Source organism: Myotis yumanensis, unplaced genomic scaffold, assembly GCF_028538775.1.
Source record: "Myotis yumanensis isolate MYYU_CA2020_CCGP unplaced genomic scaffold, mMyoYum1.0.hap1 SCAF_10, whole genome shotgun sequence".
In the NCBI taxonomy this organism is placed as follows: Eukaryota; Metazoa; Chordata; class Mammalia; order Chiroptera; family Vespertilionidae; genus Myotis; species Myotis yumanensis.
The window spans coordinates 29,913,863-29,932,918 of record NW_027223761.1 but is presented as its reverse complement, the minus strand read 5'-3'; the positions used below and the strand labels follow the sequence as shown (position 1 = coordinate 29,932,918).

General features: G+C 42.5%; 2 protein-coding genes and 1 pseudogene across 8 annotated transcripts in view; 1 reads left to right on the top strand and 2 right to left on the bottom strand.

The window, feature by feature from the left end:
• LOC139019033 (L-lactate dehydrogenase C chain) overlaps positions 1-17,349 on the top strand; it is a 37,697-nt gene extending 20,348 nt beyond the window's left edge. For 2 of the 7 annotated variants that reach the window (XM_070428182.1, XM_070428181.1), the window contains exons 7-8: positions 1,810-1,933; positions 8,056-8,318. In XM_070428182.1, the coding sequence (XP_070284283.1) occupies positions 1,810-1,933; positions 8,056-8,187 (256 nt within the window). In that variant the 3' untranslated portion in view covers positions 8,188-8,318. Of the gene's footprint in view, positions 1-1,809; positions 1,934-4,087; positions 4,514-8,055; positions 8,319-14,656; positions 14,720-16,734 lie in introns of those variants that run through there. The other 5 variants (XM_070428188.1, XM_070428183.1, XM_070428184.1 and 2 more) reach the window with 5 other exon arrangements.
• LOC139019034 (WW domain-binding protein 2-like) lies at positions 3,256-3,973 on the bottom strand (annotated as a pseudogene).
• Positions 11,142-19,056, bottom strand: part of TSG101 (tumor susceptibility 101) — a 31,769-nt gene continuing 23,854 nt past the window's right edge. The window contains exons 8-10 of the mRNA XM_070428180.1: positions 14,396-14,598; positions 12,722-12,961; positions 11,142-11,479 (exon numbers count right to left, since the gene is read on the bottom strand). Coding sequence (XP_070284281.1) covers positions 11,390-11,479; positions 12,722-12,961; positions 14,396-14,598 — 533 coding nt within the window. The 3' untranslated portion in view covers positions 11,142-11,389. The remainder of the gene's footprint in view (positions 11,480-12,721; positions 12,962-14,395; positions 14,599-19,056) is intronic.

Sequence of the window (19,056 nt, the reverse complement as noted above, 5' to 3'; positions counted from 1 at the left end):
TCTCAAAACAAAGTAAACTCAGTGCTATCTTAAAACTTGCTTGTCTTTTGAGTCAATCCAAACCTGAGACCACTGTTGGTGGCAGTACAAAAATATAATACATATATATTGTAGACAACAAGAATATTCAGGAAAGCATAAAGAAAATAATAGCAGCCCAGCCAGCGTGGCTCAATGGTTGAGCATTGACCTATGAACCAAGAGGTCACAGTTCAGTTCCTAGTCAGGGCACATGCCCAGGTTGTAGGCTCGGTCCCCAGTGTGGGCCTGCAGGAGGCAGCCAATCAGTGATTCTCTCTCATCATTGATGTTTCTATCTCTTTCTCCCTCTCCTTTCCTCTCTGAATTTAATGAAATTTTTTTAAAAAATATATTTTATTGATTTTTTACAGAGAGGAAGGGAGAGGGATAGAGAGTTAGAAACATTGATGAGAGAGAAACATCGATCAGCTGCCTCCTGTACACCCCCCACTGGGGATGTGCCCACAACCAAGGTACATGCCCTTGACCGGAATCGAACCTGGGACCTTTCAGTCCGCAGACAGACGCTCTATCCACTGAACCAAACCAGCCACGGCAATGAAATTTTTTTAAAAGAAAATAATAGCACCTGTAAGCCTGTCACTAAAAAATAATCACTATTAATAACTTGGTGGATTGATACTGTTCTAAAGTTTCTATAAAAATGTGTTATGTTCTCTCCTGGCTGGTGTTTCTCAGTGGCTAGAGCATCAGCCTGCGAACTGAAGGGTTGTGGGTTTGATTCCTGGTCAAGGGCACATACCTGGATTTTGGGTTTATTTCCAGCCATGATCACAGCATGTGGGAGGCAACCAATTGATGTGTGTCTCTCACATCAATGTTTCTCTCTCCCCATCTCCCTTGGTCCCTTCTACTCTCTCTCAATGGAAAAAAATATCCTCCAGTGAGGATTAACAACAAAATAAAAGTATTGTGTATTTTACAAGTTTGAGATGAGAAATTACATAGTGTTTAGGACTGTGTTATTTTCTTTTGAAAATGTATCATGGCCCAGCCAGTATGGCTCAGGGGTTGAGTGTCGACCTATGAACCAGGATGTCACAGTTCGATTCCCTGTCAGGGCATATACCCAGGTTGCAGGCTTGATCCCCAGTGTGGGACATGCAGGAGGCAGCTGATCAATGATTCTGTCTCATCATTGGTGTTTCTCTTTCTCTCCCTCTCCCTTCCTCTCTGAAATAAAGAAAAATAAAGAAAACTTATCAACATTTCCCCAAATTTCCATATATTACTGGTTTAATGATATATTCTTAGGAAAAATATGTGCACATGGCTTAAATTGTATACATTGCACCCCAGTAACAATTTTTAGTGGCTAGCAAGATATATATGCTAACTTTCAAGGTGAACAGATTCTATGTTTGGATATTTAAGCAATAATATAAAATACACAATATAACATACAGATCATATATTGTAGAATTGTATACCTAAAACCTATGTATTTTTTTAGCCAGTGTCACCCCAATAAGTTCAATAAAAAAGTTAAAAAAGCAATAATACAAAAAGTTTAAAACTAATTTTCATCTTGAATGGCATATATGCTTCAATATTCTGCCTTTATGATAAAAGGACGGTGAATTATTAAAGTGATAATGAAGTCTATGAGCGTAGTATTAAAACTTGTATTATTTATAACTGGTTTCTAGAAAATTTTAATGGAGTGGCATTGATATGTAGGTTGCTTCAGAATGGATGCTTGCAATATATTCTTTTCTCTAAGTTGACTTCTCATTCATTTGCTTTTCTTACTTTCTACAACTGTAGTGCCTATGAGATTATTAAGCTGAAGGGGTACACCTCTTGGGCTATTGGCCTATCTGTGACAAATCTGGTAGAATCCATTTTGAAAAATCTTAGGAGAGTGCATTCAGTTTCGACTATGGTTAAGGTAGGCTTAAATGATCTTTATTATCATTAATGTTTGTTGAGTCCTTACTATGTGCCTTACTATAGGCATATACAAGGTGTTGAGGATATAATGGTGAACAAAAAAGACAGAGATCCTGCCCTTATAGAAGTTAATGAAAAATGGACTTAATAAAACAATTACAAAAGAAAATACCTAATAATAAATTATACTAAGTGCTATAATGAAAAACTAAAAAGTGCTAAGAGTACACAAGAAGAGAATTTAACTACTCTGGGAAGGGGCATGGGTGGTCGTTAGGGAAGTCTTCCCAAAGAAGTAAAATGACCTAATCCAAGTAATGAGTAGGAGTTAATTTGGAAGGCTGGATTAATATTCCAAGCAGAGGGAACACATGTGCAAGAGGATCTGAGGTAGATATAAGCAGAGAACACTTGAGGATCTGATAAAAAGGGTCATCTGTTGAAATGCAGAGAGCAAAGGGAGTAATGGGAAGTGCACGGTGAAGGGAAAAGCAAGCAGAGTCAGGCCACCAAAAGGAAGAGGGTAGGCTGAGGGGGTGGCAGCAGGTCATGGTCATCACACAGGGCCAGGCTAGGCCCCAGGGGTCTAGGACCTTGTTTTCAGCCCAGAGTGGAGTGAATGTGAATACAGCCTGGTAAGGGGCCCTCAGAAAGACGTGTGGTTGGTCTGATGGAGCTCATGAGGTTGAATATAAAGTGGCTACCAAAATGAGGAAGCTGGACTTTAGTGGAGGAGGCGGCCAGAGAATCCCTCTGTGGGTGACTAGAGCAAGACAGGAACAAGGTGTATACCCTGAGCTCCCGAGGAGAGCCCAGAAATGGTGAGAGGGAAGCTTGGTTGAGTAGTGCCTGTGGGCTTTGAGCTATTGTGGGAAACTGGGAGGCACCACTCTAGAATCAAGGGACTTTGCCCTTCTTTGAATGCTAGTTCCTGGTAACTGTTTATAATCAGACCTGGAGGAATAACAAGACCTTTCCGTCACCTCCTCCAACCCTAGACTCAACCCCAAGGGTGGGGTAGGAAAGAGTAATGAGTGATGAGAGACAGGGAGGTCTGAGGGGTCTACTGGGTCTTCTTATCTTCCAGGGATAGTAGGGAGAGGCAGAGGCTAGTTTATGAGAATGCAAGCATTGTGTGAGTTGTGCAGGGCTGTTTTTTGAATATATTTTTATTGATTTCAGAGAGGAAAGGAGAGGGAGAGAGATAGAAACATCAATGATGAGAGAGAATCATTGATCGGTTGCCTCCTGCATGCCCCACAATGGGATTGAGCCCGCAACCCGGGCATGTTCCCTGACCAGGAATTGAACTGTGACCTCCCGGTTCATAGGTCGATGCTCAATCACTGAGCCACGCGGACCAGGCAATTTGTGCAGGTTTTAATAGACTTTCTGGCAGCTGCTTCTGTGGCCTTGGATTCAGCTGCTGGAGTGGAGGGAATATTAGGGCCGGAGACCAATGTTTCAATAGGCCCAAGATAGGGCAGTGGTCATGACTGCACCTATGCCATGGGCCCTGTACATCATGGGAGGTTCAGGCAATCAGTCAGGTTGGGGCAGTGGGTAGAGGTATCCTGGAAGGTAGGAGTATATTCCATTGGCAACTGGTGGGTGCCCTGCTAGGTAGGCATGAGAGGGTACCCATACCCATAGGTTCCATTGGAGGCTCACTTCTGGAGACTTGAGATTCCATCTGTGGCATCTTTTGTCCAAACTCAGTGGCACACCATGGTGTAAAAGTCAATTTATACAAAACAGAGCCTTCTCAGCCACTTTCTGCTTCAGAATTCACTGTTCTCTTGATGTATCTCAAACACAGGCTGCTTGATTGTACAGTTCTCTATCAGATGAAATGACATTATGAACGACTGCATGGCACCCTTACCCTTAGATAGAAGGATGACCCGGTAGGGGATAAAGTAAACAGTGCCTTTCTTGGTCCCTTTGAGGCCTCTGGCACGATATTCATGTTACTGAACACAAGTTCCACATGGTCATAGGACATTAGGATGCTCTTGGTATTGTCAGTGATCACTTAACCACCCGCTGAGGATTCTTGTTGTGCTCCATACTCTTATTCTTAAGAAGCTCTCTAGCACAGCTGCTTTTCCATATCAGCTTAACTGAACAGTAATCTAATTTTGCCTTTTAGGGCTTATATGGAATAAAAGAAGATATCTTTCTCAGTGTCCCTTGTATCTTGGGGCAAAGTGGTATCTCAGATATTGTGAAAGTTAACTTGAATTCTGAGGAGGAGGACCTTTTTAAGAAGAGTGCAAACACACTTTGGAATATCCAAAAAGACCTGGTATTTTAAAGCCTTTTAATGTTCCACTGTTTTATAGAACAGAAGATAACAAACTGTGTATTTTACATTTTGAAAGTATTTTCATCTGATATGAAAAATATAAGAAGGCATCGGAGACCTATAGCATACTCCAGCCTCTCAAGGGTAGAAAAAGGAAGTGGTAAAGAAATTTATCCTCTTTTATGAATCTCGCATTGCTCTATTCTAAAATATCCAACTTGTACAAATGTAAGAGTGGCCTTTGGGTTTAATAAAATATATATAACAATCCATTATAATATAGAACTTGATTTTTTTCACAAAACAAGCACTTTTTCTAGTATTGAAATTTTATCTTGTGCTTTCTTCCCTTAGGGAAACAGCATATTCACTTTATATTGCTTCATGTGTCTATGTATAATTTTTACTGAGTGCTTATTTTTAAGACCATGTATTTCAGAAGGAAAACAGAAATATACCTTTTTGGTGTAAAAAAATTTAAGTATCTTCAACCCTGCAAGTATAATACCAATTAATCTAAATTCAAATTGTGGATTTGGTGTCTTTGTTGAAATACTACACAGGGAGCTTAGACCATCACATTAGATATAAGTGAAAATTAAGCATTGTGGAAAATAAATATAAGGAAATTTGTCTTGGTTTGTGTGATTAACTGAAACTAATGTGAAATATGGAACCTCTGATTTCCAACTTTTAATTTGGAAATCGATTACATTTCTTTCCAATTTGTTCAGCAAATTACTGTTATTCTTGCTGTGTTATGATTATAAGTCAATATGACATGATTTCTGCCCTCAAGTATCTTACAGTGAGTATTTAAGGTACATCAACTAATTAATTATTAATGAATGCTTTATAAAAGTCAATTGATAGCTCCCTCTTTGTGTCCAATTTAGGAGTGAATGTTGTTCTTTTGATTTATATATACAGATATATGTATATATGTATATGTGTATATACATATAATATGTAACATATATATTTCCTTTACTCCACAAAGAATTAAGGCAGCTGTAGGAAATACCAATGAAACAAAAGCTAAGAAATCAGGACCAAGGTGATTTACAAATTAGACTAGAGCAGTGGGAAAAGTTAGAAGGCAGCTGTGCCGGCCCTGAGGACTTGCATGGCTCTAGTGCAGGTGTACCTATTTGCAAAGAGTCACAGTTCACCCTGTTACTCTGGCTATTGTAATAGCTTTCATTCTAGTCATCTACTACTAAACATGATTCGTTCCCTATTATTTTGTTTTTTAATTTTTTATTGATTTCAGAGAGGGAGAAAGAGAAACATCAGTGAGAGAATTACTGATCGGCTGCCTCTTGCACGCCCCCTATTGGGGACTGACCCTGCAACCCCAAGCATGTGCTCTTGACAGGAACTGAACCCAGGTCCCGTTAGTCCACAGGCCGCCACTCTACTGCTAGGGCTATTTTGTTGTTTTTTAAACACACACACACACACACACACACACTCTCTCTCTCTCTCTCTCTCTCTCTCTCTCTCACACACACACATACTTCCCATGAATACACAAAATATAGTAATGAGTTTAGGTAGGATCGAGGGAAAGGGGAATCTTCTGTGGATTTTGCCTTGTTTTAAAAGTTCCTTTTTGTATTCCAAATTAAGATTTCATTTTAGGAAATCCTGGCAGAGATTGAAAAGCTGTAAATAGTTTCTACAGTGAATATTCTAGGAAGTACAACTATATCATGTATTCTCAGTGGGGGCAATATCACCCTTTGGTGTGTGTGTGTGTTTAAGTGAGACTCTTAGATATTACAAGGGTTTGGCTCTGTAAAGCTCAGCCCTACCAGGTAAAATCTTATTACTTAGTATTTAATTTCATGAGGTGGGAGGAACCGAATGATTAGGGGAAAATGTCTAAAAAAGCTCTTGAGGGAGAGATAATGAAAAAAAAAAGTTAAACACTGCCCTACATTTATAAAATTATTTGTCAGATATGTATTGTCTATTATGATTCACAAATGAATTAGAAAAACAGTTAATTATGTAGAATATGGCAGAAGAGATGTGGAAATCTTGGTTTATTTCAGACTAAGGGATAAGTGGGGAATTTTGGATTCTACACTCAGATAATGAATTGTTTTCCCTTCCATTTGTAGAAATGGTTATCAGCACTGCACTGATCAAATTCTTAGGGTTTCATATCTTATTTAAAAATCCTGTTGCAGGCCCTAGCCAGGTAGCTCACTTGGTAGCTCCCCATATGTTAAGGTTGCAGGCTCCATCTCTAGTCAGGGACCATATAAGAAGCAACCAGTGGCCTGACCGGCATGGCTCAGTGGTTGAGCATCGATCTATGAATCAGGAGGTCGAGGTTTGATTCCCGGTCGGGGTGTATGCCTGGGTTGTGGGCTTAATCCCCAGTGTGGAGTGTGCAGGAGACAGCTGATCAGTGATTCTCTCTCTCATTGATGTTTCTCTCTCTCTCTCCCTCTCCCTTCCTCTCTAAAATCAATAAAAATTAAAAAAGCAACCGGTGTATTCATAAACAAGTAGAACAAATCCATGTTTCTCTTTCAAATCAATTTTTAAAAATTAACAAAAAATCTTCATTGCATAGAGGGTTTAAAAATTATTTTTTTCTACTTAAGCTCACTTTTGTGAGTGGTAAAAAGTAGTCCTGAGGGGTTGTGGGCTTGGTCCCCAGTAGGGGGCGTGCAGGAGGCAGCCGATCAATGATTCTCTCTCATCATTGATGTTTTTATTCTCTCCCTCTCCTTTCCTCTCTGAAATCAATAAAAAATGCATATATTTTTAAAAAGTAGCCCTGCGGTATCTTTCTCCTACAGCCCTGGTGAAAAATTCCCAATCAAGTGTAAAAAACCCTTATTGTATACATCTGGACAAAGTTTGGTTAGAAATAGTTGGTTGTTTTTTTTTTTAAAAAAAAAAAACATTTTAAAAAATATATTTTATTGATTTTTTACAGAGAGGAAGGGAGAGGGATAAAGAGTTGGAAACATTGATGAGAAACATCGATCAGCTGCCTCCTGCACACCTACTGGAGATGTGCCCGCAATCAAGGTACATGCCTTTGACTGGAATCGAACCTGGGACCTTTTAGTCCGCAGGCTGACGCTCTATCCACTGAGGCAAACCAGTCAGGGTGGTTAGAAATAGTTTTACTTGGACTCTCCGGTGGATGGGTTCTGGGGAAGCTGTATTCCTTTTGATAGCTGAGGCCCGCTAGTTCAGTGTGCCTGCTGTACCTCCTGCAGTTGGAGCCCAAGGAGCCTCTGAGCCTCTTTGAAGATCTCCAACTACAGATACCTCAGCCCACCAAATGTGCACAGGTGACAGGCATCAGAGCCTCTATCTCAGACCTCGTGCTTACGCCAGGTGTGCTAGGCCCCTATGAAGGGTGCACGAGCTGGGCACAGCTTCAGTAATCAAGGGTTTTCCTCCTCGAACCTCAGCCAGCTTTTCTGCATTCTCATCCTCTGCCTCTCCAGTAGCGGCCATACACTGGGCAGCAGAAGAGAGGATGCAATGGGAGCAAATTTCTTACCCTGGGTCCCTTGGGGGCGGGGGCTGGCCTTTCTTCCGTGTGAGTGTGGCTGGAGGTACCTTGTGCCTGGCTATAGTTGGCCTTGGGCTATACTTGGCTCGGTTCTGGAGCTGACAACTAGGGCAGGGGGAGGACGATGGTGGAAGGGGAGTAAGAGCCAACTGGCTGTAGTCTCTTTGATGAAGCAGCCCCCTTTCCTTCCTTCATTCCCTCTTGTAATCACCTTCCTCTTCCTCTCCTTGCTTTGCCTCCTGGATGCTGGGCTGCTGGCCAGAAACTACCCAGCTTGATAGTCAACTTTGTCATTACATTGTGTCTGAAGCACCTCCTTCCTCACTGGCACCCAGGAGTTCTCTACAGACCAATTTTTGATGTGGACGGTGACTTTGCAGTTTTCCTCTGTTAGATTTCCACGATGGCGACTGCCAAGCATGAACTTAAGAATTTCACTTCAGAGAAGGCCATTCATCACAGTAAGATCCCCGTTATAGGAACTGGAGCAGTTGGCATGGCCTGTGCAATCAGCATCTTATTAAAAGTTATGTGCTTTGTGCCATAGCATTAATCAAGGTTTCCTCTGTTGGAGGTAAGGCTACCACATGTGGTTGTACAAGTGTGTCCAGTTCAAGGGTTGAGTGGGAGGCCTATCTGGCTTAACTCAGAGGAAGACGTGACCTTTTATTTTAAATCCTTACCCAAGGATATGTTTTTATTGACTTTAGAGAGGAAGGGAGAGAGAAACATCAATGTGTGGGAGAAGCATGGCTGGTTTCCTCTCGTATGTGCTCTGACTGGAAATAGGACGACGCTCCTAACAACTGAGCCACACCAGTGAGAGCCAGGTGCCCTTTTTAATTGCTCCACCCAGAGTAGGCTTCTTTTTCTAGTGCTTATGATAGTATCATGTGTTAGAAGCGTCTATGTGAAAGCATGTGACATTAGACTTTCACTCATTTGCTTGACTAAGAAATTGAGCTCACAGCCCTAGCTGGTTTGGATCAGTGGATAGAGCATCAGCCTACGGACCAAAGGGTCCTGGGTTCGATTCTGGTCATGTGCCTTATATATTCGTAAGTAGTGATGTCTGTCTTACTGCTGAGCCTAACCCAGTGTCTGCCATCTAGTAGGCACTCACTGTTGACTGACAATATGTGCTTTTAAACTGATGCTATATAGACTTTACTGTTAGTGGTAAAATTGATTTAATATTAATTTCTGGATCTCTGCACTTTACCTTAAATAACCAACCCGTCTAAGAAATTTCTAGGAGTAAACTGCCTACTCCCTAAATATCTTGAAAACATCTCAGAATTAGGACATTCATTTTTTTATAATCTCATGAGCCTTCTGTTCTACTAGATGAGCTCTGCAGGACAGTACAGTTCATTTGGTGGTCCCAAACAGAACCACTTGCCAGGAAGGCGGACTTCAAATGACAATAGAAGAGTAGTTCATTGCCCTAGCTGGTTTGACGCAGTAGACAGAGCCGGCCTGCAGACTGAAGGGTCCTGGGTTTGATTCTGCTCAAGGGCACATATTGGTTTCAGGCTCGATCCCTGGCAACCAATCGATGTCTCCCCCCTCCACTCTGTCTAAAAATAAATGGGAAAATATCCTTGGGTGAGGATTAACAACAAAAGAGTAGTTCATCGCACCTTCTTCCTCAGTTGTGGCCAGACCACCTTGCCTAGTTAACGTGAGTTCTTAGGTGTAGAGGTTGGCCACTTTCTTCTTGATGAAAAGTTATGGGTTCCCCAGTCAGGTCGAAACGGCCCCGGCGTGGTAGGGACAACCCCGGTCAGGATGAAACGGCCCCCGTGAGGTAGGGACGACCCCAGTCAGGTCGAAACAGCCCCGGTGTGGTAGGGACAACCCCGGTGATGTTGAAACGGCCCCCGTGAGGTAGGGACGACCCCAGTCAGGTCGAAACGGCCCCGGTGTGGTAGGGACGACCCCGGTGAGGTTGAAACAGCCCCCGTGAGGTAGGGACGACCCCAGTCAGGTCGAAACGGCCCCGGCGTGGTAGGGACAACCCCAGTCAGGTTGAAACGGCCCCCGTGAGGTAGGGACGACCCCGGTGAGGTTGAAACAGCCCCCGTGAGGTAGGGACGACCCCAGTCAGGTCGAAACGGCCCCGGCGTGGTAGGGACAACCCCGGTCAGGTTGAAACAGCCCCGGTGTGGTAGGGACAACCCCAGTCAGGTTGAAACAGCCCCGGTGTGGTAGGGACAACCCCGGTGAGGTTGAAACAGCCCCCGTGAGGTAGGGACGACCCCAGTCAGGTCGAAACGGCCCCGGCGTGGTAGGGACGACCCCGGTGAGGTTGAAACAGCCCCCGTGAGGTAGGGACGACCCCAGTCAGGTCGAAACGGCCCCGGCGTGGTAGGGACGACCCCGGTGAGGTTGAAACGGCCCCCGTGAGGTAGGGACGACCCCAGTCAGGTCGAAACGGCCCCGGTGTGGTAGGGACGACCCCGGTGAGGTTGAAACGGCCCCCGTGAGGTAGGGACGACCCCAGTCAGGTCGAAACGGCCCCGGCGTGGTAGGGACAACCCCAGTCAGGTTGAAACGGCCCCCGTGAGGTAGGGACAACCCCGGTCAGGTTGAAACGGCCCCCGTGAGGTAGGGACGACCCCGGTCAGGTTGAAACGGCCCCGGTGTGGTAGGGACAACTCCAGTCAGGTTGTAACAGCCCCGGTGTGGTAGGGACAACCCCGGTGAGGTTGAAACGGCCCCCGTGAGGTAGGGACGACCTCAGTCAGGTCGAAACGGCCCCGGCGTGGTAGGGACAACCCCGGTCAGGTTGAAACGGCCCCCGTGAGGTAGGGACGACCCCGGTGAGGTTGAAACGGCCCTGGTGAGGCTCAGACGGCCCTGGTGAGGTTGAGACTGCTCCAGTGAGGCTGGGACAAATAAAGGGGACCAGTATGGACTGATGAACAGGTGTAGATACAGAAGCAGAGCAACATTGAACAGAATGTTAAACTACAATGGGGAGCCTGGGGAGGGTTGGGGGGGGGATTAAGAGACCAACTGAAGGACCTATATGCATGCATATAAGATTAACCAATGGACACAAGACACGGGACGGGGGGGGGCGGGGGGTAGGGGCCGAGGGAATGTCATGGGGGGGAAAAAGGAGACATATGTAACACTCTTTGTAATACTTTAAGAAATAAAAATTATTATAAAAAAAAAAAAAAAAAAAAAAAAAAAAAAAAAAAAAAGAAAAGTTATGGGTTCGTCAGGCCTAGAGAGGAAGCAAATCTAAGTAGGGACTGATTGGCAGGAGGGTATCACTCAGGACTTCTTAAGGTTTCATGGACTTTTCCTAAAAATGTTCAATAAAGAAGAGAACAGTTATGCAACAAATTTTATTTAGCATAGTCAGTCCGAACATTCAGCACAAAAGTTTACAGAGGATAGAAAGTGCATTAATAAAAGCCAGTCTTTACCAAAAGAAAACAGAAAATATATTATTGATTCAAAATATTTTACACTTGAGTGATAAACTGCAATAACTTATTCTGGTCACCTACTGATCAGAGAAAGAAAGAGAAGAAAAGAATGCCTTAAGAAGAGCTCGTCTCCAGCTGGTGTCAGAGAAGTCAGTAAAGGTCACTGAGACCGGCAGTCTTTCTTGCTTTTTGCATTAGTGCTCTCAGCTGGAACTGTTTACGGGACAGAAGACGTACATGCTGGAAGTGGGGGGAAAGTTTCAACAGTTTAGAATGGCTTTGGCCCAGGTATAAAGTATCAGACAGTCTGTAACATAGATGCGACCTAAGAATCCTAAACTCATTATATCACCTTCCTTTGAAACCAATACTTCACTACATGTGGTTTTTTAAACTCCACTAGATTCATGCTGGTAGGTTGTGTTAAGGAAAGTAATCTTCTGAGACCGTATAAAGATACATTTCACAAGAAAAGCACCATATTGCAGAATCTAGCTCAGGAATTTGAGCTACATCTTGAGACTATCAAGATGCCAGGGAAATTTGTACTGTGATCCTAATGAAGTTACAAAAAACTTTGATAACTATGACTGTTTGTTCTCACTTGGCTAGGAAGGGCAGGGATGAGCAACACAAGGCCAGCTTTTGTCCCATGCTTAGCAAATAGCATACCTCTCTTGCCTCCTCTCCATGTGCATCTGTCCCTCGGCTATGCCACCTAAGCAGGGGACAGTATATGGAAGGGAGTCCCCTTTGGTCTCGTGTTTATACCCAACCATCAGGAGCTTGCACAAGGTCCTAGAGTGGTTTGGGCCCTCACTGAGATAGGCAAGATCATCGAGTGACCCGACTAGCCTCGCATGTACAGTGAACCATCAACAGCAGCCAAACTGAATATCCAAAGTGTGGCTACTGCTCTTCCCAAAACCATGCTGCTTATCACCCAACAAAAACAGTAGTCAGATTTGGCTTATAGGATCTTTTCTTCGTGCCTGTACAACAGCATTAAGCCTGAAACAACCTTCATTCAGAGGGCTTTAGTACCAGCAAGGCAGCCCTAACTTTGCAGGGCTGGAAAAACTGGTCTAAAATTATGTAAACTTAAGAAAATTATCAGAAAAATAATGGGGATGGAGGGTGTCAGTGATTTCAATTTATATGGTATGACCAGAAATAACCAATGGAAATGTGAGTGTATCTCCTGACCCACCCAAGCTCAGCTATAAGAATGATATTCAGTTTAATGCTCCTAGGGGGTGGGGTGGGGGGGGGTGTCACTAGTCCACTTTTCTTCCCCTACTCAGACGGATCCTCAGCTTTTGTATGTGAGAAGACACTGCCATATATGTCAACTTGCTCTCTTTTGGGGAAAATGAGGAATTTTAACCCACACCCTCCAGAGAAACTCTTGGGTTTGTGATTTTTAAGATCAGTGTCTCTAAGATTTCCAAAATCTTGGAAAGCAGAGTGAGGAAGACATACCTTTAAGAAGACATCCAGGTCTATTACTCCCCGCCTCAAGGCTTCTCCTAGGTAAAAGATAGTGTCTTCAATAGCATTTTCTTCTGCATACAGATTTAGGATCTGTTTATATAGTGGGGCTGTCGGAATGATAACTTCATCAATATCGTTGTTTTCAGATTGATTTTCCATTTTTTCCAGAGCAGAGCTGAGTTCTTCATCCTTCTTTTTCAAAAGTTCTATGTTTTTATCAACCTCAGCCTGAAAACAGAACAGTCCAAGCATGATGACTTTATACTAATTGTGTGTAATTATCTGCTTGTCAGATATCTTCAACTCATGGATGAGAATAATGTTTCATTCAGCACATTGGTCAAAGGTAGAGGAGAAGGTATGATGAGTGAAAGCAGGATAATGTTGGAAATATCTTGAGCTGAACCCTTTCAGTGGCAGTGATAACCTTATCACTTACCACTGACAAATGATATTGCAAAATAAACCATCAGACAAGACACTTTACAACCAGCGGTTCTTTACATGAAAACTACAAAAGATACCTTTCTTTCAAACAAGTGGGCATCTGCCACAAAGGGATAACTCTTCCTCAGTCTACAGAGATTCAACAGACAGAACCCTACACAGTTTAACACAAGTCACAAGATATCACAGGTGGTAGCTGCAAGCTCTGAATTGTACTGGTGTCACTTTCCTGAACTTTTGAAAATAGCTGGCTACTGGGAAGCTCACTTTACACTAGAACCATTGTGTAAGACTAATATGCACATAACAAATCACCTCCCCAAAGCCCTCAAAACATTCACTAACTCTTAACCCTTTCATCAAAACTGCACTTTTTAAAAAAATGTATATTTTATTGATTTTTTACAGAGAGGAAGGGAGAGAGATAGAGAGTTAGAAACATCGATGAGAGAGAAACATCAATCAGCTGCCTCCTGCACATCTACTGGAGATGTGCCCGCAACCCAGGTACATGCCCTTGACCGGAATCGAACCTGGGACCCTTCAGTCCGCAGGCCGACGCTCTATCCACTGAGCCAAACCAGTTTCAGCCAAAACTGCACATTTATTGGAATGAGTTGTCCCTTGCGGGGATGAAAGTAGAGAGTGAAGCTAGCACTCAAATTATGTTATTGCCTCTATTTCATTGTTAAAGTCACATGGCTGACTTATACTGACTGACTAGGGCACAACAGGCTGATAAAATGTAAGAAAGCTTAAGAACTAAAGGTTGAAAACTACATTTATATCTTTGAATTAAGTCAGAAGGGCTCAATGGAGATTAAATATAGCGCAAACAACATTTGGAAACAATACAAAGAACTAACACTGAGGTCTGCACCAGGGTCTGCAGATCTTTACCATGGCTAAGAGCTCTCAAATTCTTATTTCCTGGTAACTGGCAAAATCAAGCACTAAAACACACAGTCCTCCTCTGTGTCAAAACACCCCCCCCCAGGGTGAAGGTGCCAGCAAAAATGCTCTAAATACCATCCACCTTCCAATCAGATATGAGACACAGGCTCCATTTAAACAAAGCTATACAGAAGCTATATTCAAATGTTTGAAGATGTATAATTTTCTGAACTGACTGTATCCTACAACGTCCAGTGTAACGAGGTAACACTGCCTCTACCGTTCAATCTAAAAATCTCAACTATTCAGTGAGTTACTTACTACTTCTTGATCTAAACGGGTAACCATCTCTTCCAGTTTTTGGTGACCTTTTTTCAGGTCTTCCTCTGTTCGTTTCAGGGCATTGAGCTCTGCCTGAGCGCGATCCATTTCCTCCTTCATCCGCCATCTCAGTTTGTCACTGACCGCTGAGATGAGAGAAGCTCGAATGGTGTCCTCACTGATTGTACCATCCCTACTGGGACCTGCAGGAGAATAGGGCAAAAAACACTTATTTCCCAAGTCCTTCTGTTTCTTTCACAGGAAGCTTCAAAAACAGGACAAAGTATAAGCTGACACTTTCGAAGTAGGAGGAAAGAAAAACTTTTAAATGTTACAATTCCATAAATAATTTTGAAATCTGAGTTGATTCAGAAATACTTTTCCTTCAAGAGGTTATCAATTCATATATTTCTCAACAACAAAGTTATACCAACGAAAAGCATTTTATTTAGGCCAAGACCATTCTCAGGCCTCACTGCTAAACTGAAGGAGACAGGAACCCATGTGAGAAGCCTGTAACAGGACTGAGACCAGGAAGAGTCCCTAATGTACGGGTTAATAAGGCTTCCCTTCTGCAAGGCTTTATTCCTTTACTTTTTTTTTGAGAGCGGGAGAGGAAGGGAGGGAGACAGGGAGGAGAGAAGGGAGGAAGAAGCGAGAGAGAAAAACTTCAATCGCCTCTCATACACACCCTACTAGGGATGGGACTGGCAACCTGAATATGTGCCCTGGTTGGGAATCGAACCTGCCACTTCTTGGTGCATGGGACAATGTTACAACCAGATGAGTCACACCAGCCAGGGCTATTCCTTTCTCTTGACCAGAACCAATGAGCAAGACAATGACATCCAGAAAAACTCAACAGCTGATAAACTTATTCTCAGATTCTTTACTATTCTCTTCTAAATGACTTTTCCTAACCAGTGTCTTAAATAATTTCCTTGCACATTTCAGATCAAATAAATGCTGCAGATATTTTCTTCAAAAGGTCCTGGGTGGTGAAGGCCTGGGAAGGGTGGGTGCAGGGTGGATGGGGTCAATGAGAAAAAAACGGGGCGGGGCGGGGCGGGGGGGGGGGGGGGGCATCTGTAATACTTTCAACACTAACAACACATTTAAAACCAAAAAAACAAACAAACAAAAAAAAACAACCACCCACAAAATGTCCTGCATTTAACATAAGTAAGGATTCTCTTTATAATTATCAATGTTTTTCACTTAAGGTCCTAAATCAGCAAATGTATAAATGGCATTTGACTTTCAATTATGTTTGATGATGGAATACTATGTGGGGAATTACTCTAAGTATGTTTACCTTTTATTGCCTCCAATGCATAGGAATGATTACAGACTAAGAACGTATACCTCCACTTTGAGCTGAAAATTTTTATCACCTTGACAATGAATTCACTCATCAGGGAAAAAGCCTCTTTAGTTTGTAAGAATGTACCTAAACTCTCACCACTTGTTTCCATCTATTACAAGCCCTTCCTGGTCGGTCCCAAGTTACAGATGTAAAAGGAACCTGCTGTCCAAACCACACCACAACCAGCTCCACACATGCTCTTCAATGTCCCATTTGATCACAACTCCCACTATTCCATAAACCGGTCTCTCTCTTTTTAGTTTTTGAGGAATAAAGTTGCCTTCTCCCAGAAGCTGTTCCATGCCCAGGTTACCCTGAGTGCTCTTCTGGGCCTTTGAAAATGACATGGGGAGACTTTGGTGTTCTCAGGGGTCATGGGTGTTAAAAGTTTTGCTCCCCACCTCTTTCTCTTGTTTCCACCCCAGAAGAACTATTTTTTTCTAAATTGGACTTTCTCTTGCAAGTGAAAATTAGTAGTGTCTCACATGGCCAGGTTTTCCTGAGGAGTGTCCTTTGTCCATCTGTTCAAAGGACACTGCTTATGCACAAGGAAGAGCCCAATATCAGATTCCTAGTTCTACCTACCAGGGTCTCGACTTCTTTCCACTAGAAACTTATTGCTGAGGAGAGCCCAAACAGTATCCATCCTACAAGAGGCAATTCCTGCTTTTGGTTGATTACTAACACACAAATCCATATAGTATATACTTTCTAGAATTCATTTCTGATCTTACCAAAGTATTTCAGCTTATTTCATTTTTCTGAGAAACACAAGTATTAACTCAGACAACCTGTGCTTTGGAGTTCAGAATTGTAAAGCTAGAGGCTAATCATATTTTCCCAGTTAAAACTGAGGTCTTATTATTTATGGCTTCTTAGTACCTAACTTTTCCAGAGTGTTCTCAGGAAAATTTACCAGCTACTGCATCAAATCTAGGCTCCCTTCACTCAATTTTTCTTATTTCCCTCTCAGATCTATCAGATTACCAGGACTTCTAACTCCAAAGGCCTCACCTGCCAAAATGTAACAAAAATCCTCAGAACATTTTCAAAGAAGATTGAAACCATCAGATGGAAGTCTTCCACTTATCCTCTCCTTTGGAATAAGAATCCAGACCCCTTTAAATACGTGCCTGATTCCTCACACTTCAAAAGTACTAACCTTTCTCAGCAAGACAACTTGCTTTCTTCCAGATCCCTTTGAAGGACCAGGTGCTTTTAAGCTTTCATGTATCCCTCTTTCTAATTTGCACGAGTCTAAAAGCACAGTGACTGCCTTATCTCCTCTGCTTTTGTTCTGGTTCACTGGTTCAGCTCTGTTCTTGGCTAAGGAAAGGTCCATTTATTACCTCTTTTCCTAACCCCAAACCTCAGATAATCTTTGAACTCGATTTTCTCTAGTTCTTACCTCTGAGTTCTAGTCCACTTTTAGCCACCATCACTGTAATCCATGCACATTCTCACTGCCTGTGACATTGCTTCTCTAGTTCATGAAAATTGTCTTTGAGGAGATAAAAAAAAATCCTGCTCCTTTTATGTATAAATTGGAGATATATAGTACATAAACAGATATACAGTATAAACTATGGTATTAACAGTTCATGGGGGGGGGGGGTATGATTAAGAAAAAAATGTCTAAAAAGGTTCCGGAGGTTAAGAAACACTGCTATAACCCATCTGTAATTCTTATTTTTACCAGAAATTTTGTTGCTACTGTAAACTTCTACTTGCTGACCTTCACATCAAATCTCATTCCCAAACTTATGATCTTCACTTGCTACAACACTGAAGTTATGCTAATTAAAACCTATGAAAGGCAAACTTCTTGAAGGTCCTGTAAATAACGACCTGCTAGATCAGGGGTCGCCAAACCGGTGGTCCGTGAGGTCCGAAAGACTGGTGCCCGCTGTGCTAGATGATGATGCTTTTTTCCATAACCAGCTCTACCTCTTCCATTAACAAACTCTGGTCATTCTAATTTACAAAAAGTTATACTTAGGATAAAGTTTCAGATAGCCATTTCTAAAAACATTTAAATCCTGGAATTTACACTGTTTCTCTTATATGTTAAGACAAATGCTACCACATAGCACCAAATAAGTTTCTAGCTAAAGCCATTAACACTCAAAATGGGAACCCCACTGCGGCAGCAGTTGCCTGGCTTTCTATAAAGGCCACAATTCATCTGTGGAGGCTAGAAATGCCAAGATAGACCTAGTCCTTTCCTCTCACACACAGACCATTTTATACAGCATATTTGAGTACTTTAAATCCACCTGCTTTCTAAAAAGAATTATAATTAAGATCTGAAATGTAAATGCCAAAAGAGAAAACCCACACTGAAGTTCAAAATTCAATGAACCCTGACATTTAAAGAGATTGTTTACATAAACAACAAAAAATATGGTGGAAGATTCTCCTCCTCTGGTTTACTTCTCAAACAAAACAACCCCCCCGCCACCTTAAACATCTTAAGAAAAATTTTTAATATTCTTTAACATTTTTATTGCTTTTAGAGAGAAAGAAGAAGGGAGAGAGCAAAACATTGATTTGTTGTTCCACTTATTTATGCATTCATTGGTTGATTCTTTATGTGCCCTGATAAGGGATAAAATACACAACTTGGAGAATCAAGAAGATGTTCTAACCAAATGAACAATCTGGACAGGGAATTTTAGTATTTTTATACCTGCTAACAGGGGTGGAAAACGTCTGGCCCACGAGAAATCATTTGGCCTGACCCTGCTAAGGGATTAGGGGTAAAAGTTAAACGTTTGACCAAATATAGCAGGGTAATTTTTTTTTTAAAATATATTTTATTGATTTTTTACAGAGAGGAAGGGAGAGGGATAGAGAGTTAGAAACATCGATCAGCTGCTTCTTGCACACCCCAAACTGGGGATGTGCCCACAACCAAGGTACATGCCCTTGGCCGGAATCGAACCTGGGACCTTTCAGTCCGCAGGCCGACGCTCTATCCACTGAGCCAAACTGGTTAGGGCGAGCAGGGTAATTTTTAAGTTGATAATTTTGTATGGCCCTCGAATGTTATAAATATCCAAATGGCCCTTGGGAGAAAAAAAGGTTCCCCACCTTTTTTTGTGCTAGAATAAAACTTGGATTAAGAGTGTGTGGCTGCCAAAACCGGTTTGGCTCAGTGGATAGAGCATCGGCCTGTGGACTGAAAGGTCCCAGGTTCGATTCCGGTCAAGGGCATGTACCTGAGTTGCGGGCACATCCCCAGTAGGAGATGTGCAGGAGGCGGCTGATCGATGTTTCTCTCTCATCGATGTTT